Below are 22,530 nucleotides of genomic sequence, written 5' to 3'. Positions count from 1 at the left end.
CTTTCGTTCTGTTAAGCCACTGAAGTCTTAAGGGTTTTTGTTAATGAAGCCTAATCCAAGCGATCCAGACCAATACATCAACTTTCTCAGTAAGGAATTCTCTCACATAAGTAGCTTTCGTTACAGATTTTATGATAAACATTTTGCTTGCCCAAAGAATTTTCTTTGCATCTATCTTGGTTCAAAGCCATGTTCAACTTAAAATATATTTACCAAGTACCTACTGTGCACAAAATACTATGCTAGAAGATGAAGACAATTCATGTCTTAAAAAAGTTTCAGTTTTATGTTGGCAACTGGGGCAAAAAGGCAGATTCTAGTGTTATAACTGTTTAGAGGAGGAACTAGTCCCATGCCTTTTCATACTGTTCATACTGTTCATGGGGTTCTCAAGGCAAGAATACTGAAGTGGTTTGCCAGCCATGAAATCAAAAGATGCTTACTTCTTAGAAAAGAAGTTATGACCAACCTAGATAGCATATTCAAAAGCAGAGACATTACTTTGCCAACAAAGGTCCATCTAGTCAAGGCTATGGTTTTTCTAGTAGTCATGTATGGATGTGAGAGTTGAATTATAAAGAAAGCTGAGCACCGAAGAATTGATGCTTTTGAATTATGGTGTTGGAGAAGACTCTTGAGAGTCCCTTGGACAGCAAAGAGATCCAACCAGTCCATCCTAAAGGAAATCAGCCCTGAATATTCATAGGAAGGACTGATGTTGAAGCTGAAATTCCAATACTTTGGCCACCTGATGTGAAGAACTGACTCATCTGAAAAGACCTTGATGCTGGGAAAGATTAAAGGTGGGAGGAAAAGGGGACGACAGAGGAGAGATGGTTGGATGGCATCACTGAGTCAACGGACATGAGTCTGAGTAAACTCTGGGAGTTGGTGATGGACAGGGAGGCCTGGTGTGCTGCAGTCCGTGGGGTCGCAAAGAGTCGGATATGACTGAAAGACTGAACTGAACTGAACTGAGTTCCATGCCGATGGGGAGAAAAGTACAGAAGAGTTTCACAAAGAGAGTTCCCATCAAATGGCCCTGACAAATGTGTAAGAACCAACAATTAGAGATTCCAAGGAGTCATTTAGGACAGAAAAAGCAACAAGAGCAAAGACAGTGAGCACAGACAACAAAAAGCAAACAGCTCCAGACTTGGAAAATATTGTAAAATCAAAGGGAATAGCAAGAAATCAGTTTACCCATACTGCCCAGACCAGGCTGGCCTGTGCTTAATTCAACAGAAGATAGGAAGCCATTAAAAGCCTAGGCTAGGGGTGGGTAGAAGGAAGGTTCAAGGAGGAGGGGATATATGTATACATATAGCTGATTCACTCAGGTTTATAGCAAAAACTAACACAGCATTGTAAGGCAATTATACTCTAAAAAAGAAAGAAAATAGATAAGAAAGAAAACGTATAAGAAGGTATAGTTCAATGATCTTACCACAAAAAGGTAATTATATAATGTTAACTAATTTTATTGTAGTAATTTTACAATACATATCTGTATCAAATCAAAATGCTGTGTGTTTTAAAGTTACAGGGTTATATGTGTCAATTAAATCTTGATAAAGATGAGGGAAAATAAAAAGTAAAAGTCTAAGCTGGGGAAATGAATTACCTAGAAATGATGATAGTACATAGGATAGATGAAAGGAGGCAGGGGGAGAGTTAGAGAGTTTCTGCAGTAATAAGAGGGAAAGCTATCAATGGCCCCAAATCAGTATAATGATGGTAGGAACCAAAAGAAGCAAATACTAGAAACACTGTGGAAGTTGTAGCAATAAAAACTGGCAACCAACTTAACACATTGGGGAGATGAAAGGAAGGCAAGAATCAGTCCTCAGGTGCAGATCCTAGGTAGCCGAGAGGACCAATTCTACATAGCTGAGGTTACTCAGAAAAGCAACAAGGGCAAACAAAGCGCTGCCATCTGCTTTTCTAATAGCAAGCTCCAGTTTCATCTGAAGAACTACTTCTTGTTTACCCTGAGCTTCACCCAGGACAAAAGTACTCCCTGATTTGATACCATCAACCTTATCTCCCACTTTTTCCAGTAAGACCCTCCTGGAACCACCCCTGAGTGTTTTGGGTTCTCCTCTGCTGCCTTCCCCATCCTCACTTTCTCATTTCCTCAAGTCTCCTTTCTCATCATCACGCATGTATACCTAGTTGAGTTCACGGCTCAACTCAAGCCTCAGTTCTCATGTAAAACCTTCCTCAAACATACAGATTTCTCCTTTTCCAGAATTTTCATAGTACCTACTGTCCTGGAATTCTAGAGACCATATTATTAATGATCATTTTCCTGTGTGCCCTTTATCCACAAACCATCTCATCAGAACAAGTCTCATGCAATACAGGTTGTGAGGTCCCCACAGTTACATTGCCTTACACACATGTACACAACAGATACTTTATTGATAATCCAAAGTAACTTAGTCTCTAAGAATATGCACATCTTTTTCATTAATAATTTACTTTTATTAAATCATGATTAGACATATGAAACAGGGAGATTTCACCACTTAATGTTTCAAAGTATCCTTGAGTTAAGAATCTTTACTCTTAGGAACTGCTATTGCCTTAAGAGATTGTTTGAATACACCATTTCGATCATAAATTTTTGTGCCAGCTTCCTTTGAATCTTTTTGACTTGAAGATATACCTAACACTTCAATGATCAGCACTCCAAGGTGATTCTGACTTGGAAATAACCCTAATCTTCCATGAGGTTTATTTACTTTCAGGAACTCAGTAAGTGCTTTTTTACCTACCTTCCTGTTCAACTAGCCATAGTATAGACCAGTATCGACAGAAAAGTTTGTAAGTTGCTTGTTTGTTACAAAATAGCAGGTGCCTTCATTGGTTTCTCTCTCAATTAATTACAATGATTCAGTTCAGTTTCCTTCCTCCTCTGTGCCGGCAACACAAACAAGCGAAGTCCTTAAGGAATTATAAAACGAGCACGCTTCCGAAAAGGAATTAAAAAATATTCGTGGGACACTATCCTAATCAAACCTGCTCTCATCACTAATGTATTACCTCCTGCAAACAAAATCAGAGAGTCAACAATGGGGAGAAGTGCCAGGCGAAACGAACCAAGAGGCGTACTTTGTCAGTCAAGTTGACCCGGGTTCCCGGAACATTTGGCAGCTGGCAGAGCAATAAGCAATGACAACCGCTACCCGTACGCTGCTGATCCCACTCAGGTTTTCCACTTTTCCTTGCTCTTCCCACAGCGAAGGCCCGCCTGACCATGTCCCTCCTCTGCACCAAGGTGCGCAGCGCTGCGGGGTCTCGCGCGCAGGTGACCTAGACCGCTCGGCCCGAGTCCAGCCGTCCTCTTCCACGAGGCCTGGCAGCCCCTACCAAGGCGAGGTCTCCGTGGGACCGAACTCCCTCCCCGAGCCCCCAGTTTGAGCCGGACTTCATTATCTGGAGACCGCTGGGCCGCGCGCGACCCTTCCTTCCCCAGCACCAGCGCACTCGGGCTCTGCGCCCCGGCGACCTGAAACCGCGGGTAGCGGGGGAGGGGAGGGGAAGGGTGGCGGCGACCGTTACTCCGGAGACTACCCGCCCCGACGCGCGCAGGACCGGTCCTTACCGCAGCGGGAAGGGAGGCAGGGGGGAGGCGGCGCCAGGGACGACGCGGGCGGAAAGGTGGGGGCGACGGCTCAGGCGGGGGCGGCAGCCGCGGGGGACCCCGGCGGGCGCCCACGACGCGGTGGGCCGCCTGGGCGCCGCCATAGTGGGGACGCAGCCGCGGGCGGAGCGCGCGGCCGCGACCCTGGGACGGCGGGACCACCAATCCGGCTCTCCGCCTCAGCGCCCTCGCCGGGGGTCGGGCACTCACGGCCAATCGGCGCGCGGGAGCAGGGCGGGGCACCGGGCTGACCAATGCGGGGCTGCGCTGCGAGCAGTGGGCGGGCGCACCCCAGAGGGGCCCGCTATCACGGGAGCCCCGAGTTCTGCAACCCGCCCAGCCCGCGCGCCCCTCTCCCCGCGGCCCCGCCCCGCGCGGACCCGGGCTGCTGGCTGGGCGGGGAGTCGGTCCTGCCGGTCAGGCCCGCTGGACCGACGCCCGGCCCTGCGGCCTCCGCGCCGACGCTCCCTCCCAGTTCCCCGGAGCCCGACCGCCGACTGGAGGAATCCTCCACCCGCAGCTCCACACCCTGGAGGGTGCGCGTTCGGGATGTGGGTTTCTGACGGCCGCAGGGCTCCCGGTCCGCCGAGATAATCCCTCGAGAGCCTGTTCCCGGTCGTGAGGGGGACAGGGGTCCACGGTCACTCCAGGCCGAGGAACGCAGGCATCTGCCCCAGACCCAGGCTGCCCGAGGCTGTGGACCTCCACAGGTTGGGCAACCCTGCCCAATCCTGTGGAGTGAAGGGGTACAGGGGTCGCTGGCTGCCCTTCTTACTACTTTAGACTCACACGTTAATAGCCTTTAGAGTTTCTATTCCAGGACCTATCCGCCCCATTTCGTCTACCCTTCGCAGCTCCGGAGAGCCCAGCTTTCTCCCACACTACTAGGGCACAATTTAAAACACAATTACCCCTCCCGGGAATTTACGGGATAGGAAGAACTGTCCGGTTGCGATCTTTGGTTGCCAGCCCTAAGACTTTACCTCACCAAAGGTGGGCAGTTTGTCCTGACAAAAAGTCTTCTTAGGGGAGCCCGGTGAGTTGGTTGAGGCCTGGGCCTGACTGCAGGCACAAGGGTCTGTTCTGTGGGACTTGAGTTTCATCACCTCTTTAAACTTTAAGTTTCCCAAGGGATTATTACATTCGACCAAAAAAAAATTTCTAGAAAAATAATCAGCTGCTGAGAAAGAACTGCTGGGGTTACACCAGGGACTTCCCTGCCTGTCCTGCAGCACCCTGGGGATGGTAGGTCAGCGAGAGAGGTAGGTCCTAGACCCTGCCAAGTCTGGGGAAAGTTTCCTTCCCTCCAAAGATGTGTGTTCCCAGGGTTTGCCAGTCCATTAAGGCCTGGCTCTGTCCACTCTCCCCTGGGAATCCTTGGGTGCTGGACAAAAGAGAACCTCCCTTTTTTTGGCCCTAGGAGACTGGCAGAACAGAAAAGAATCTTTGAAACCTGCTGCTCCTCCTTTCCCCACAGACACCAGAGATGGCAGCCACCTCCCAAGGCCAGGACACAAAGCAGCACCGAGTTGCTGAGCTGACCCGACTCTCCCACATCTGGCCAGAGCCAAGAACTAGACCAGTCGGAACAGCTCTGCTGTGCCCAATTCACCAGTCCCTCCCTGCTCTGCTGCTGCTCTATCCTTGTCCACCTGGACCTTAAGAACCCACCGCTGGTCAAAGGAACTGGGTCATCCTCCAGGAAGTGTCTCACCAACTACAGGCAGATCAGAAAGGTTTCAGGACCCAAGGGAAGGGGGACAGGGGGCAATCTCTTGCTCTTCAAGTACCTAAAATGTCCTGCCTTCTTTCAAGCTGATTCTACAGTTTTTATGGAACAGACACTAGTATAAACTCACATCTGCTCAATGAAGTTAGCAAGTGGGGTTGAGATGAGAAGAGAACAAACTCAGTTCTTTCTACAGGGTGTGGAAGTGGTCTGGTTCTCCCTCTACTAGCTTTTCCATCCCATCTCTAAGGCAAGAGAAGCAAAAGGACGTGCTCTCGGCCAAAGGGCCTCTTCTCCCCAGGTCCCCATCACACAGAGCCAAAGGACCAGAACTTGACAGAGTCCATCTCTTTAGGAGGGCCTTCAAGAGCCTTCTTAAAATGCATGGCCCTGCTCCAGAGCCTGTGGACTCTAGGTACACTCCCGGCCTGACCCTGAGCCATCAGGCTCCTTGGGGCAGACACAGCCAATCCTCTGCTCAACACATTTTATTGCTAAGGACAAGGTGATGCACCAGTTTTCAAAATAGTTTGGTTTATAGCGTTCATACGTAACAAAAAAAAGGGGAGTATTATAAATCTGATTCTTGTATACACAGGGTATAAGTGTGAAACCCTCCGATCCTGGGCCCAGGCAAACAAATTCATGAGGAGCAAAAACCTGTTTAACCCCTTCAGTGTTGCCCTCCAGTCCCACCCCCACCCCCAAAATCAGCTCCCTCCCACTCCTAGACCAAGGGGCATATCTAAACCTGCCCCTGGCCTCCAGTGGCCCCAATTCATCTTAACCCTCCCAGCCCCTGCATGATTGCAATTTTCTGTTGACAGAATCACTCGCCAGGCTCTGCCTGCTTCCATCATTAGATCTCCCTTCAGATTACTCCCCACCCACACCCTCTAATACTGTCCACAGGCGCTCTGTGCCTGGAGTGATAATGGGCAAACACACCCATGTTATCCTATCTTCTTCTTCAAGAGAGGGCAAACAGCTGGCTTAACTCCTCAGCATCTCCATCTCATCACTGCAGCTTTGCCACCACTCCCTTGAGGCAGTTCTAGGGACAGACAGATGCCACAGCCATCTCCAGCCAACCCCCAAGGGCCCTTACTCAGCTCAGCTGAGGGCAGAATTTCACATTTTTGTTGCCCTGGATAGGCAAGGAAGAAAGTAAAGGCCAGGGGCTGGCAGAAGCTGGTCCAGACCAAACATACATACCGACACACACGCACACCCCCCACACACACATAAATACAAAAGGGGTTAGGGGGGCAAGCACCAGCACCTCTGCCTAGCTGGTGCAGGTGATCGTTAGGAAGCTAAGTCCGAGGCAGGAACAGGGTAACCAGCCCAGCCGGCACAGTCGACCCATTGCAGACTGGGGCCAGTGCAGCCATAGCATTCCAGTGCTTAGCCCATCAGCTGGGAGCTCGTCGTCCGCTGCCACATGTCCAAGAAGGGCTCGTCCTTGCACTACAGCGGAATGCGATGAGGGCAGAGTGAGAAGATGATGGGGTTGGTTAGTTCATTCCTTTTCATTTTACAATTCGCTTTAGAGACTTCAGAGTTCCAAGTGTCTGCTGTGCTGTGGAACCCCAGAGTGCTTTCGCCTTGTTGACTGGGACTCTCAGCTGCTGGAAGCACCTACTCCATGATGGCCCGGTATAGTGCAGGCTCGATGTAATCTTCCCGGTACCTTGAGTTGATAACTCGTTGCCGTTTCTTCTCCTGCTTAACCTCTTTCTCCGTGAAAATCTCATTGAAGCGCATGTCTGAGGCTACTGACTATAGAAGAATAGGCAAGCCAAATAAATGAGCACTTTGTGGCCAATGCCCGCACCTCCCGAAGAAAAAACAAAGGGTCACGTCCTTGCTTTGTTCCCTCCCTCCCAGAGGGGAACCAAGGGCACACAGAAAACACACTCACTAGTCTAGACTTGACTCTCTTGGGAAGCTCTTCATCCAGCGTGTACACGTCATCTCTCTTAACCACAAGCTGTGAGCCATCCTCAAACTCCACCTACCAAGGAAACAAAGGCCTTACACTAAGATATCCTGTCGCTCCCTGGTCCACCATGCACAGTGGCCATTTCCTGCAGACACAGGAAGCGTTTAGAACACTGAAGCAAGGCCTGCCATGTCTGAAGCCATACCCGGCAGACTGGACACAGGGCAGCCCCAGCTCTGAAAAGGGTTGTGACCGATACCTTAAGCTCTCGTCTCCCAAAAGCAAAGACTTGCCCCGCCTCTGGCTCAAGATTAAACACTGAACTAACCAAGCACCAGCCTCCCCCCATCCCCAGCAAAGCCTTTGGTTACCTGGTACATCTGGATGGGGTGAGAGGCCACAAACTTGGCTCCATAGACTTGGCCGTCTGTCCATCTCACCTGGACTACTTCCCCTTCAGCAGGAGGACCCAGCTGGAGGCAGTCCTGACTCTGAGGGAATGGTAAGAAGAAGGGTGAAAGGGAGGTCCATTCGAGAGACCTGCTTAGTCTACCTGCTGTCTGCTGGCTGCTGCTGTTCCAGGTGACAAGAAGAGCAGCTCTAATAACCTTAATAAGTGTAGAAGACAACGACCACCATCAAGAACCTTTCTCATGCTCCTTCAACTGTCTAAGGGGCAGTTCTAAGGGTTCTGCCAGGAAGAAATCCTCAAACTGTACTCAACCATTTTAAGAGAGGCGTTCTTAACAGGAAAGTAATAAAAGACCACCTGCCATGGGACTTGGCAAAAAACTTTACCACTTTGACTCCCTGCAGAAGGGGGCACCCTAAGGCTGGGTGGAACCCTGGCTGCATTCCCAGTAGAGGGCTTGTTATATAATTTGGTCAGTGTGTGAGCATGCTCATGGCAGCTGAATCAAAGGTCTGATGGGTAGAAATGGGAGAAGGTGCTTGGGGACATGGCCCGAAAAATACACCTTGGAGCAGGAATGGGACAGAGTCTAAAATACCAAATATCTAAAATTCTAACTGCTGTTTCCCATTTCCACTCATGACAAGAGGAAGGTTCTACTGCCAATTCATTTATTGAATAGAAATGGCTTTATACTGTATTGCCAACTCATTATTGACTAGTTACACAATAACTATATTGTGTTATGAATTCAACAATTAAATAGAAAGCACTGCCCCACAAAAGAATCTGAGGTGGAAGTTTTAACTAGTCAAATATCTGATCTTTGATAAATCACTTAAGTTCTCAGATACTCAGTTTTCCCTCCGATAACAGCAGTTCTCAAAGTATGGTCTGCACACTTTAGGGAGATTCCTGAGCCACCAGCAGGGAGCAAGCCAGGGCATGATAGTTTTCACAATAATATAAAACATGAGCCTCTTTCACTGTGCTGACATCTGCAGTGATGGTGTTAACGCCCAGAAAGTGTGCGGTCCTGGCACCACAGCACATATTGAGGCAACAACCCTGAGGTCTACTACTTGTGACTCCGTTCTTAGCCACTGTGTACTCATGATGTAGGAACAAAAGAGAAAAACCTGTAACCACATAACAATGTCCCTTTGATAAAGCAGAAAAAGTTATTTTGTTAAACCACAATCCTTAAGTACATGTGTTAAGTACTCAGAAGACATTTTCTTTTGCATACTGAAGCATGACGGCTGTCCTGAGGAAAAGCACCGGGTAACTGAGTTTTGTAAGAAGTAACTGCTTTTTTTCATGAAACACCAGTTTTATTTGGGAAAAAAAAAAAAGACAAACAGGTTATTCAGACGTGGGTACTGGCAGAGATATTGAAAATGAATGAAGTGAGCCTTTCATTTCGAGGAAAACGGACTGACGGTACTACCAGTAATAAAACCTAAGTTTTCAAGCACAAGTTATAATTTCAGAAAAGTCGTATCACCACCGTGAGCTTGACGCTCCCTAAAATTTAAAGACTTTTCTGAGATTCGTGCTACAAATTAAAGTGGTCTCTTGGTACTGTATAATTAAATTTAACAATCCCTGAATGATCTGCATAGTCCACTACACCAACATGGATGAGGGTTCAAATTCACCATGGGTGAAAGATCCATTCTCAGTGTAAGACAGACCAACAGAATTTAAGAGAGTATGTTCACCAAGCTGCACAGAGTCCACACTGCAGCTAACTGTTAAGGAACTACTATTCACTGAGGTTTGGTGTAATATCAAAGTAGAATGAACACAATCATCTGGAATGCTATTTAAATACTCACTTTTTCATATCTATGTGAAACCGAGTTTTCTTCATACACTGGAACCAAAACGATATATTCCAAAAAACTGAAGCTGTGACATCAAAGGAGTTTGCAAAATTATAATCCCATGGACGGAGGAGCCTGGTAGGCTGCAGTCCATGGGGTCGCTAAGAGTCCGACACGACTGAGCGACTTCACTTTCACTTTTCACTTTCACGCATTGGAGAAGGAAATGGCAACCCACTCCAGTGTTCTTGCCTGGAGAATCCCAGGGACGGGGGAGCCTGGTGGGCTGCCATCTATGGGGTCGCACAGAGTCGGACACGACTGAAGCGATTTAGCAGCAGCAGCAGCAAAGTGGCAAATCCCATGGATACTAATACTTTTTGCTTTACTTCAAGTTGTTAAAAACAATGGACTATTTCAAATCAATCTCAGTTTTAATTTCTAACAATAATAAGCAAATAGAAAATCACGAGCAAATAATGAGCCTTGTTGATAACACAGGCAGGTGAGGGGTAATAGACATAGTCCACATAAAGCTCTTTAGGGTCCTCAGTAATGTCTAAAAGAGTCCTGAGAGTTCTTTACGTTACAGATACCTCCAGCTTCTGAGCTGGTATTACCCGAGTCTGACAGAGACCCGGGTCAAGAACCTAGCCCAGTGCCTGCCAGACTAGCATCACAAAGCATAGCTAGCCTATTGCCACAGACACACCTGACACCATCTTTACTGTTAATGCATAGGATCTGCCTTACAACTAATGAGTGGATTTTTAGCAGCTAAGTTGCTCATGTGTGTGGACGTGTTAAAGGGAAGAAGTGGCTTCATCCCACCATGCCAGTGCTCAGTCTAACAGGAAAAGGTTGGGGGCTGGATGGGGGAATGGGGACAGAGAGACGAGCAACAGGGGCAACCTGAACCGGGTGCTGAGTCCTGAGCCAGAAAACCTAGGACTACGTCCAGGCGGGGCTCCAGTGTCTCAGGTGTTGGTAACACAGCCAGGCCAGGGTCATCTCCCAGCAACTTCTATTCCACCTCCAAAGCCTTCAGCTGTAAAGAACCAAAAGCACACTCCACACATCTACCCAGAGGGCATGGTAGCAAAGAGGTAACTGGATAATTCTCGCGAAATCACACAGCTGCTGAGCAGGTATTGGCACACTGATCTGATTCCAAAGCTTGGGCTCTTCATCCAACGCATTCGAACACCTTCAGGGGTTGTTGCTGTTGTTGTCCAGTCACTAAGCTGTCTGACTCTTTGCGACACCATGGACTGTGGCCCACCAGGCTCCTCTGACCTCCACTATCTCCCAGAGTGTGCTCAAATTCATGTCCATTGAGTTGGTGGATGCTATCCAACCATCTCATGCTCTGCCGCTCCCTTCTTTTGCCTTCAATCTTTTCCAGCATCAGGTCTTTTCCAATGAGTTAAGGGTAAGCAAAGCAAAGTTGCTCAGTCGTGTCCGACTCTTTGCAACCCCATGGACTGTAGCCTACCAGGATCCTCCATCCATGGGATTTTCCAGGCAAGAGCACTGGAGTGGGTTGCCATTTCCTTCTCCAGGGGATCTTCCCGACCCAGGGATTGAACCCGGGTCTCCCACATTGTAGGCAGATGCTTTACTGACTGAGCAATACAAGCATGTTTCAAATTACTGCAGAAAGCACTGCTTCCTACAAGCTTCTAGAGAAACCAGGGTACCCTAGTGGCATACAATTTTCTTTGTATAGAAAGACCAGTACAAACACTTCTTTCTGTTTGGGGGCCAGATGATGGCACCATGGGCCAGGCTAGAAAAGGCAGGTGGGCCCATGGTTAGTCAGACCTAGAAGTACCCCCATCCCAAAATGCCCAAGAAGCTCCATGCAGACATTACCACTATGTCCTCAGGATAGAGATTGTCGCTGAAGGAGCCGTCATCAAAATTGACTTCGTAGAAGGTCTCAGTGGTGAGCCTTACCACCTCACACTGGTAGAAGCGCCCGTTCTTATGCTTGCTAATGACCTTCTGGCCTGCGGTGATGCTCTGCAAGGCCCCCTTGGCACGCTGGAAAAAACAGAGGCTTGGGTTACGCCCATGTTGAGCTGACAGGCCTACCAAATGGGGACCAAGATGAGCTGGCTCCTCTTCACCAGGGAAGAAAGCATGAGAACGGAAAGGTAAACGGCACAGGTTTCTCCAGATGGCCACACCCCAGCCAGGACATGGGAAAACCTAGTGTCACGTTTCCCCCATAACGTAGCTCCTCCCTCATTCACAGTACACAACTGGTCCCTGTGCCAACCAACCATCCTGTCTCACCCCAAACTCCCCAGCAGACCCTTGTGACTTCCCTATTGTGAGGAACTGGCCAGACAGCCCCTACTAATCCACATAGTTCAGACACACATCAAAGTGGGCAGGCAGCAGGCCCGGGGCCCCCACATGATAGTGCACACAGACCTTACCACCAGCTCTACCCTCAGGGTCAGAGCACAAAGACCGAGCTTCCCTGGATGTCCTCAGCTGTCTGTGACACACAGCTCCTCATTACAAGGACTCTGCCGCCTCTGGGGCCCTCATATCACCCTTCTTCCCAGTCTGAACTTGCCCCTGATGCAAATGAGATCACAGAGTATCTGGTAGCCTCGTGTCCAACCGCGCCTCCCTAAGCGGCCCGAGCTCTGCGCTTCAGCCACGCTGGCCTCCCTGCTGTCCTGAGCACTCGTGCCAAGCACGTTCCCACCTCAAGGTCTCTGCACCTCTGCTCCCTTCCTAAAAGGTTCTTCCCCAGTTCTCTGCACACTGGCTCCCTCACATCCAAGAGTCAACTCAGGGACAACACTGCTTACTACCTCCTCTTCCATTCCTGTATCCAGCTTTACTCTTACGTCGCATCTGTGAACACTGTATGTTCACTTGTTTCCACACGTCTTTCAACCACAGGAAATGCAGCAGGAAGGCAGGCACTGGTATCTCACTCACTAGTATGTTCCCAGCACCTAAAACTGCGCCTGGGGAATTCCCTGCTGTCCAGTGGTTAGGGCTGCCTAGGTTCAATCCCTGGTCAGGGAACTAAGATCCCACAAGCTGCCCGACCAAAATAAATAAAGTTAGAACAAAACAAAACACAAATAACTGTGTCAGACGTGCCCAGTACGTGGGTGAAGAGTGAATTAGTAAAAGAAATACTCAACAGTACCCACCTTTCCTTATAGCACCAGCCATCTACAGCTGCCAATGTGAGGGTGTGTGGATGGCCAGGGGGATAATGATCACCACCGCATCACAATCCTGTTCCAACAAAAAACTCCTACCCCCTCACCAAGATGTACCTCAGGCTTTTATTCCTCATTCTCGTATTGACTATTTTCCCTTCCTCCTCAGTTCCCAACCCACCCCCAACCACCTCTTGCGCTCAGTAGAACATCTTTACGAAAACGGAGGACCCAGGGACTTCCCTGGTGGCCCAGTGGTTAAGAATCTACGTTGCAGTGCAGGGGATGTGGGTTCGATCCCTGCTCAGGGAACTAAGCATGCCATACTCCGCAGAGCAACTAAGCCTGCGAGGCACAACTACTGAGCCTGCACGAGCCACCGCTCCCGAGTCTGGGCCGGAACGAACAATGAAAATCACATCCTGCAACTAAAACCCAAGGCAGCCAAATAAGTAACTAAAGGAGAGGAAGAGCGAGCCAGCCAGCCAAGGCCCTTCCCAGAGCCAAATGGTGAGGGGGCAGGGTGTCCTCTGGGCTGGCGCGCTATCGTGTCCCTCCTTTTAGGACTGCTCCTTACCACTGCTGACAAGTCCTCATGGGCGTCCCCTCCACTAGACTGCAGCTCACGGGAGGCACTCTGGCTCCTGACCTGACTGCCCCTGGAGCCCCCAGGCAGGGTGCACACAGCGCCGCCACCCCGACGGCACGAGGCCCTCCTGAGCCCCCTGCTGCTCTGCTTCTCTCCACGTCTCTCTCTGCTTCTCAGCTGCTTTCCCTGCTTCCTGCTCTACCATCTGCTCCTTCTATTAGGAATCTCCAGAGCCCAGTTTCTAATAGGAATTAGCTCTAACTATCCTGTTAAATGCTGATAATATCCAAATTTTCATCCAGTGAATCCAACTGCCTCCTGGTACCTCAGCCAGAATGTTCCAGCAATATCAAAGTCTACAGGTCCTTCCCTCATTTTCTATCTCCCCCGCTTTCCCCTACAAAACAGCCCTGGCCCATCTCAGCTCCTGAACGCAATTAATACCGTATGAGCATCCCTTCCATCTTTAAGGAAGTAGCCCAAGTCATCTTGAATCCACACTCGCTCACTTCCCCCTTCCTCGCCCCATGGCAGTCAAAAGACCCCATCAGTTCCACCCACCGTGGGATCCAGCGCTGGCTGTGATCCTAAAGCTCTGCCTCTGTGTTCCCACTTCAGACCTCAACTTCTCACCTAGGCTAACTGGTCTCCTGGCCTCAAATTCTTATTCCTTCAAACTTTTCTTCAAACCAGAATAGTTTTAAAAAATATAGCTCGAAGTCACAACACTGGAGAAGTTCCCCTCTCCTAATGGAAGAAAGGTCAGACTCCTAACTGAGTGTGGCAGCCCAGGGCCTTCCTCCTCTGGCACTGCCTGCCTTTCCAGTACCAGCCCCCGCCAGGTTCCCAGAACCAGTCTTACACGTTCCTCCTCCTGAGGCTCGCTCATTCTGTTTCTGAAGACTTGAACCGCATCCTGCTCACAATTCCCCTTTATCATTTAAGACCCACATCAATGCCACCTTTAATCCAAACCTTTTCATGCAGCTTTCATTAAGCTTCACTATTTAAAGAAAATCAGTGCCATGTAGGGGTCATGGTGTACTCCTCTTCCCATAAGTTCATGGTATCTACAGAGCTTCTGCAATGTCCCTGACACCCAGATTAACAAGACACGGACCCTCAAGGGGTTTACCCAGGAGGAGAGGCAAACAAGGAATCACCACAAGGCAGTCGATGCCCCAGGATTAGGGCGTACAGGGCAGGAAGCAGAGAGGGGCAGGGGCCACCTCCTAATCCCACACTCATTAGCATTTCCGAGAAGCACAGTGCCTGAGGAAATAACTTGCTGACACAACAAATGAACTGCCTGCAGAGAAAATGACTCAGGAAAAAATGGTCAAGCGGATTCCAGAATGGCAGCCCCCTCACCTCCAAATTAGGGATCTTGTGCCGGAAGCAGGTGATGAAGACAACGAAAGGCCAGTCGTCTGGCTGCATCATCACGCCTGCAGCCTGAGCGCAGCTCACGTGGAAGGCAGTTGGGCAACGGCCGTGAGAACACTGCACACAGCAGCCGGCGGTTCTTTTCCTCCGTTTCTTACAGAAGACACATTTCTACAACACGGGGGAAGTAGGCCAATGAGTAAAGGAACTGGGACGGCCTCCTCTGCTGCTCCCCAAATGCACAGAACCACACACGCAAGAGCCCACCTGCTTCCCAAAACACAAGGGTGCGTACACCCTCTGTTAATCTCGTATCTGATCACAGACATCCTCATTAAGTAGTTTTAACCAGAGGGTGAGAACTGTTAAGTCACAACCAAAACCAAGGGGCAGAAGGCCAGCCAGGGGATGCCCTCCCCTCTACCCAGAGCCTTGGAAACAGAAAGGATGTACAGTCACATGCCCCGCTCTCTCTCCTTACCAGTTTGAAGCGGGGCAGGGGAATTTTGCTCACATCCACTGGACTTCTTTCTGCAATGTTGACAAATCTTGCTTCCAGAATCGCCACCGCACATGAGACATGGACCCATCTACCAAAAGGCAAAGGCCACTTCAGTCCCCCCAGGCCCTATGGCTTTCTCTTCTTTGTTTTTGGTTTTTTCCCCCAGGCAAGGCTTATTGGGGCCCTGCTGTAGCAAGGGGGAGCAAGAACAAAACACAAGTTCCCTTGCTTACCTGCTCCCTACAGGGTGGGGAGGCAAGCTTGTGACTTACAGGATGAGAGTAATGTGTGTCTCAGGGTCAGGCCAGAGGGGTAGACGGTGTGCCCACCCCTCTGGTGGTGCTGACTGCAGGGTGCCTGTCAGCACCCGCTTTTGTTCCCAACACCCTGGTTTGGCTCCGGGCTCTTCAAATGGCTAAATGGCTATCGTGGTTCTCCTTTTTAGCCCTGTTTGTTTAACCTTTTGGTTAAATTTATGTCTTCTAGGCTCCAACAGTTCGAAGCAAGGCTTCAGGATGGCTCAAAGAGTTCAACCCATTCTGGGAGAGAGTGGCCCAGGTCCCTACAGGTCCTTGGAACAGTCAGCGAGGTGTAGGCAATGGTCTGTAGCCCCTGTCCAACATAAGAAGCTTCAGAAGAAGAGATCTTTGACCCCTCAGAATAAGAGTATAGAGGTGGGGGTGGAGGGCAAGGGGAACGAGACAGACTGGGACCTGGGCCCCTCTGCCACAATGCTGCAATGCTCCCACCTGGACAAATTTCTCCTCAAGCAACAAAATACAAAGGAACTGTACGGGACTAAAAATAAATGTGCACATGCAGGGCTGGGGCAAATTCTGGACGAAAAGATACAGAGAACAAAAACTCAACCGCAGCTTTTGAAGAGTCTGGCCTCTTCTGATGCGGGCCTGCCTGTGGTGCTTCCTCCCTCCCCCACTGTAACCCTGAACTTCCCAGCAAGGTCCTGAGACCCAGAGAGTTATGACCAGAAGTGTCTCCCACACTAAGTGGGAAAAGGTCCCCACCACACAGTCCCAGGTCAGCACAGCGTCACACTGCTTATACCACTCACTCACAGCCTGTTGCTAAATAAACAGAGCCACAGCGAACTGGGGGTACAGCATGGTTTAGGAAGTGAGCATAAATTAGAGAACTCCCTACAGATCTCTTTAATTGAAGAACCTGGGCGCTTCCTCAAAATATCTCCAAATGGGCCCCAATCTGCCAGTAAGCCCAACCCTCCCCTCCACGCCTTTGCCCAAACCTTTCCCAGGGCCAAAATGACCTCTCCCTTCTGCTCCCTTCGTCCACCTCAGAATCACTCTTTTGTTTCTGTCCAGCCCCATTTACTCTGAGAGCTGTGTTCAATGACATCCTTCGAGAATTAAAGTTCGGGACCTCTGGAGAAACTAACACGCACCTAGATGGGCTCCACTAAGGTGCTGAGTGGTCTCAGGATCAGGCCAGGTGAAAACCTACATACAAGACGGTGCAGGGGCCACATGGGGCCATCTGCAGTGTGTGAGTGGGGACAGGGCTGTTTCCGCACGGCTAGGCAGGGCAGACCAAGGATTATATGGTGAAGGTGGGAGGTGCAAGCAGAGCCATTTCCACTTCAAGAAAAGGACTTAAACAGCACTCTCTGGCAACTGTGAGGAACACAGTGACCTCCAGTCAGGGCAGCAAGTGCTCTAGAGCAGTGGAAGCAGCGAGCAGAGCAGCATGAAGGGGATGCCTGTGAGGCAAGAGGCTTGGTGGTGTGTGCGCCAAGTTCCTTGTGCGCCAAGGATTTCATTCAGCTGGAGGCAGGGTCCTCCCTGCTGTTTCCCCATCGACCTCTGAGTACTCTCCCCTAGGCAGCCAGGCCTCACAGCAAAAACCTCATTCATCTGACATTTCTACCCCAGAACCACTAAGCCGAGACCAAGCACAAAAACTCGGCTCACGGAACTTCCCCAGTGGTCCTACGGTTAAGACTTCGCCTTCCAATGCAAGGGGGTGTGGGTCTGATCCCTGGATGGGGAGCTAAGACCCCACTAAGATCCCACATGACCAGCAGTCGAAAGAACCAAAACAAAAAGACAGAAGCAACATTGCAACAAATTCAATAAAGACTTAAAATATTCAGCTCAGTGAAAGTGACCTGCTGGCAGGGGAGAAGCCCAGCTCCAGACTGAGGAACAGAACCCTCTGTGAGTTTGGCTGACGAGTGGGTAGGCGTAGCTGGGCTTCCTCAACGTCCCAACGCCCTCCTGAAAGACATGCGCCCTCATTCCCAACAGCCAGGGAGTCTGCTTTGGGAAGGGCTCACAGCCCACAGCCACGGCCACCTCTGCACCAGCCCCACATCTAACCCGTCAGGTCCCCCATCCACCATGAAGCCCCGGCATCATCTTCACAGGGTCTTCACACCCTCGTGAGTCCATCTTAGCTTCTCCAGAAGGATGTAACTTACAAAGCTGACTCCGAGGGGAAGCTCTGGACTACCTGGCTTCCCATCTTTAAAATTAGTCTTGGAGATGCTATTTCAGCCCCAAACAGTGTGCTTCCCAAGTCATCATCAGTCATGTGGATGACAGCCCCTACCCTGGCAGCGCGCCTGCACACGGCTTCAGGGCTCAGCAAACTCACCTGTCGTCGTTGGCTCTCTGCAGGGCTCCTCCTCGTAACGAGCACAAACAGCAGTCCTGCCAAGAAGAGGGGGGAGGAGGAGTGGTCACCACCGAATTATTAACATCCAATCTGTTCTCCTCGTGACTTCATTCGGGCAACTGTAGCCTTCACATGAGAAAGCATGGGAGGCCTCGCCTGCACAGCCCCCAGAACCAGGACTCCCCTGCAGGAAGGCAGGGAGGCCACTTGGGGCTCAAGTGCACCAATTATTTGCCTGACTTAACCTAACTGTCTTCCCAGTTAATAGTTAACAGCCGAAAGTAAAGTCATGAATGATACCCTGCTCAAGCTGCGGGCATTACAGGGCTCTGCCTGCCTCCTATGCGGGTATTGCCAGGTTCCAGAGAGGAGTGAAGAATAAAGAGAAAGCCACAAAATGAACATCTGAGCCCTGTTCTGATGCTCTGACCTGATGGCTCAATTCTTTACAGGTGGCAGTGGTCTGTTCACCAGAGGACCTCTACTTGGTCCTGATACAATGGAGCAAACAGCTTCCAGATGCCATCGGGCCCCACTGCAGATAGGCGGCAAATGCTCTCACAGCGGCGGGGTTTATTCTGACAACACTCGCACATCACAGTGTACCGGGTCTTGCTCAGACCGCTGGGGCAGAGTCCACGTGAAGCAGAGTGGCCCTGGGCAAGCGCGTCTCACGGGGAGATAGCGACAGCATGGATGCACTCACCTCTTCCAGAGCATTCGCTGAACACCGAGAACACATCCAGTCTTCAGAAGCCTTTGCAGGGGGTACCCCGTAGCAACCTAACGGGGATACCGAGGTGAGCAAATTAAACCCAGAGTCAGAAGGCAGACCTGCTGCTCCTCTCCAAATACCTTTCCCAAGGCAACAAGCAAATCTTACAGAGACCCCTGAATTCTAGCACCACGGCCCCCACAAATCAGCCATACAGTATGGACCAAAGTCTCAAAAAATCAGAAACCAGATTCACTGGTACCAACACCCAGTGAGCGGCAGGGACTAGTCCCCTCCACGTATCTGCAACCAGGGGGACAGCCCAGGGTGGACAGTACGAGCACAGACCCGACCTGACCACTCCAACAACACATAAGCAATCTTTGCACTGGGGGGGCAGCGGGAGGGGGAGGTGGGAGGCTGTGGGGAGACTGAGAGGTGGGAGGACTTGGTCAGATGCCCTTGCCCTGGGACCGGATGCAGAGAAGAGGTGAGGCACTCACTGGCGTGGACCCGGACACTGCACTTCTTGCAGGACACCAGGAGGCTGGTGCCATCCTCCTCCAGGTAAGGGGTGGACAGGTTGATGTCCGTCGAGGTGCAGCCAGTCGAGGTGAAGCACATTTCCGGAATCAATGGCTTGGTCCTTTCTATCTGGGGGGCCAAATCTGGAGCGCTGCCGCAGCTCTGACCAAAACCTCCAAACTCCACCTAAGGGGGGAGCAAGCGCACACGTCAGGGACCCGGCCTGTGTCCTGCACTCCCCACCTGCTCTGTCAGCAGAAAGCTGCTCTCTTCCTGATGGGCCAGCTATGGCTCCCAGGTGCACAGCCATTATCCCAGAGCTGCTAATTGAAGTTACCTCTAATGACTCAAATTCAATTTCTCACAGCAGCATCAAACAAAGGCCCCTGGGGACAACCGGGAAGAGGAAGAGAGGTAAGAGGCAACTGGGACTTCAATCTTTCCCAACCAGACGGTAATAAAACGCACTGAGAGGCGGGCGAGGCTGTTCCTGGGGGCCTCCCTCTGTGTTGCATGGCACGGTACCCACCCCAGGGAGAGGCCCCAGGACAGGAGCTCCCGCGGGCCAGCACAGATTCTTCTCGAGGCCATGTCAGCAGTCACCTGAGCTGCAGCTCTGTCACATGGCTGGAGCCCCACGTGCTGTTCCTGGCCTGGGGCCCTTTGGGGAAGAACACTGTGTCCATGTCCTTCCCTTGGCAAAGAGCCTGACTGCAAGGATCTGTGGGCTCTGCCGCTGGATGGCACATTCACCCCCTGTTCCAAAGATGGGGCCCAGAAACATGTCAACCCCAAGCCTGTGCCATTCATGGAACGCTGAGCCCCGCTCGACAGATAAACAGCCAGGCCATCTGCCTGCTTCCTGCCCAGTCAAGGACACATAGTGAACTTTTGGGCTCGCTTTTTGGTCACTAGAAAGAAAAAATGAGTTACTAACTCAAAGTACATTGGTTTGAAGTTTTATCCTTTGGCAAACATGAACCTGGGGCCGCTGTCAGGTTCAGGGACAGCCACGCCACTCTAACTAGCACAGGGGACTGGTTCCCTATGCGCTGCCCTGTGTCGGTCCCAGCTGAGACTGAGCTGGTCCTCTGGCACAGGCTGCTGTGGGTGCCCTCTTGGCCTCCAAGAGCTAGACTCAAAAAGACCCATGACGGTGGAGGCATCAAATGCCCCACGAGTGGGAGGGGCATGGCTAGGCTCAGCCAGGGTGCTTTCCCATCCCTCTTCCTCCTGCAAAGCCCCTGCTCCTGCCCCTCCCAAGTGCCTTTCCACTGCTGCCAACATCCACAGCGGCGATGGGCAAGGAAGAAAAGAGACAACGCTGGAGGATCTGATTTAAAGAATCCCCAGCTCTCCAGACTGGCCAGGACGACAAACCACCTGGAAGGAATCATCACTTACTAGAAAGAACAGATTCCTCAGCAAACAGTGTGAGTGCCAAAGGAAGCCGGGAATCCCCCAGAGCCCAAGCCACACCTTCTGCTCTTCCCCAGAGCGTTCTCAAGTGAAACCCACATGCTTATCTGCCTGGTGAAGCCTTTCCATCCAGCAGGCGGATGGGGCAAAAACACACCCTTCCCAAAGCATGCACCCACCATTAAAGCTAGCTTTCCTGAGTGCTGGCACTGGGTAAACAGAGGGGATACGAGGGCTTACCTGATGGTAAGTCTGAAAGATCATGCAGACGGCGCAATGAGGGGCCTGCTGGGCCATGGCCTCGTTGAACTCTTTCTCAGCCTCAAAATTTGGAGGTCGGTTCTGCCAGAGCTGGCTCAGGGGCTTGGCCCAGGCCTCTGTCTCCTCAGCCTCCTCCTCGGGGGTCAGCTGTTCTGGTAGCTCTAGAGGAGGAAGCAGAGGTGTGAGTCAGGAAGGCAGCACCAGCGTTGCTCTGTGGCTCTGCCTGGAGAGCCGAGGAGCTCAGCTCAAGCTGGGACCTTCCGGTTCCGGGTCAGGGCCTGAGAACCTATGGGTGACAAAGGCAAAGGGCAAGGGTGATTTTCAAAGGACTTCGTGAGTATTTGGATGGTGTTGTGAGGAGCCCTGCAATCTGTGGCTACAACTCCTCCAATGACCTCCTCACTTCTTTCCAGCCAGGACTGCCTTCCAAGAGACCCTGGAGACCTATGTTGAGCAGCCCAAGGAAAGCTCTGGAACATATGAGACAAGCTACCCAGTTATCTGTTTATTCCTTGCAACTCAAGCTCAGTGCAAACAGACACTTATTTCCTCCACCTTCAATCAAGTTTAATCCAAAGGGATCTGGCAGCTGCCATGCGTGTGATCTCAGTGAAGGGGACCATAATGGACTGCAGTTAAAATCGACCCCTACAAGCTCCATCAATCAGGCCTAAACAGGAGACATGGTGCCCAAATCCAAGCACATGTGTTTTCCATATCCTAGTCAGAACAAGAGTGATCAAGACAGGAACAGAGAAACAGACCACTCAAAATCACCAGAGAAAAATGATCACACACACACTTGCTATGCTCACACAACCAAAAGTGGCCAAGAGTCAACTCTACTTGTGAATACTTAACAAACGATGAAAAAGTTTAGTGAAAACTACAGGAACCCAAATTTCACAGCTTACATAGATAAAACCTCATTAGGCTGTACAGTTTAGGCACTCACTATGTGCTTCCCTAAATGCCTCAATTTAAAAAACAAATGTTTCAAGAAGAGAGAAGGGTGTGCGAGACCAAGGGACCGAAGAAGCTTCTAAATGCAATGTATGACCCTAGTTTGGTTCATACTGGTTTAGAGGAAATAACACATTTTTAGGATGAGCAGGGAAAGATGGCTATGGACTGAGAATCAGAGGATATTATGAAGTTACTCCTGACTTTCAGAGGTCAAGTGTTTACAGAGGAGACGATCCTATGTAGAAGATGCCGGTTGGTTCACTTTAAATGAAAAGACTAGATAATTACATCTCACTTTCAAATGACACAGCAGATATGTATGCTCATAAGTAAACAATGCATGCGTGTGTGGGAAGTCGCTTCAGCTGTGTCTGACTCTTCGTGAGTCTGTGGACTATAGCCCACCTGGCTCCTCTGTCCAAGGAATTCTCTCCAGGCAAGAATACTGGAGTGGGTTGCCATGCCCTCCTCCAGGGGATCTTCCTGACCCAGGGATCAAACCCACGTCTCTTGCGGCTCCTGCACTGGCAGACGGGTTCTTTACTACTAGCGCCGCCCGGGGAGCCCAAACAACGTACAAGGAGGGACAAAGCAATTATCGCAACACACAATGTTCCTACTCCTTCAACTTATCTACATTTACAGTTTTTCAAACATAAAAAGTTAGGGAGGCGTATATTATGATCTCATTCACATTATCAGAAAAAGACATATGTGGACATAATTTAACATCTGACTAGGACAGTCAGGACAC

General features: G+C 50.4%; 2 protein-coding genes across 17 annotated transcripts in view; both read right to left on the bottom strand.

The window, feature by feature from the left end:
- ST3GAL3 (ST3 beta-galactoside alpha-2,3-sialyltransferase 3) overlaps positions 1-3,770 on the bottom strand; it is a 224,543-nt gene extending 220,773 nt beyond the window's left edge. For all 4 annotated transcript variants that reach the window (XM_015091928.3, XM_027968878.2, XM_042247079.2 and 1 more), the window contains exon 1: positions 3,611-3,770. The gene's annotated coding sequence lies outside the window, so the exon portion shown is untranslated. The remainder of the gene's footprint in view (positions 1-3,610) is intronic.
- Positions 3,771-5,853: 2,083 nt separating this feature from the next.
- KDM4A (lysine demethylase 4A) overlaps positions 5,854-22,530 on the bottom strand; it is a 40,721-nt gene continuing 24,044 nt past the window's right edge. For 8 of the 13 annotated variants that reach the window (XM_027968852.3, XM_027968857.3, XM_027968860.3 and 5 more), the window contains 10 exons: positions 20,790-20,971; positions 19,109-19,316; positions 18,597-18,673; positions 17,870-17,925; positions 15,218-15,326; positions 14,722-14,907; positions 11,440-11,610; positions 7,695-7,814; positions 7,303-7,395; positions 5,854-7,160 (listed from right to left, as the gene is read on the bottom strand). In XM_027968852.3, coding sequence (XP_027824653.1) covers positions 7,020-7,160; positions 7,303-7,395; positions 7,695-7,814; positions 11,440-11,610; positions 14,722-14,907; positions 15,218-15,326; positions 17,870-17,925; positions 18,597-18,673; positions 19,109-19,316; positions 20,790-20,971 — 1,343 coding nt within the window. In that variant the 3' untranslated portion in view covers positions 5,854-7,019. Of the gene's footprint in view, positions 7,396-7,694; positions 7,815-11,439; positions 11,611-14,721; positions 14,908-15,217; positions 15,327-17,869; positions 17,926-18,596; positions 18,674-19,108; positions 19,317-20,789; positions 20,972-22,530 lie in introns of all 13 variants that reach the window. The other 5 variants (XM_060400706.1, XM_060400739.1, XM_060400768.1 and 2 more) reach the window with 1 other exon arrangement.

Source organism: Ovis aries, chromosome 1 (genome assembly GCF_016772045.2).
Source record: "Ovis aries strain OAR_USU_Benz2616 breed Rambouillet chromosome 1, ARS-UI_Ramb_v3.0, whole genome shotgun sequence".
Lineage (NCBI taxonomy): Eukaryota > Metazoa > Chordata > Mammalia > Artiodactyla > Bovidae > Ovis > Ovis aries.
This window is presented reverse-complemented; position numbering and strand designations above follow the sequence as displayed.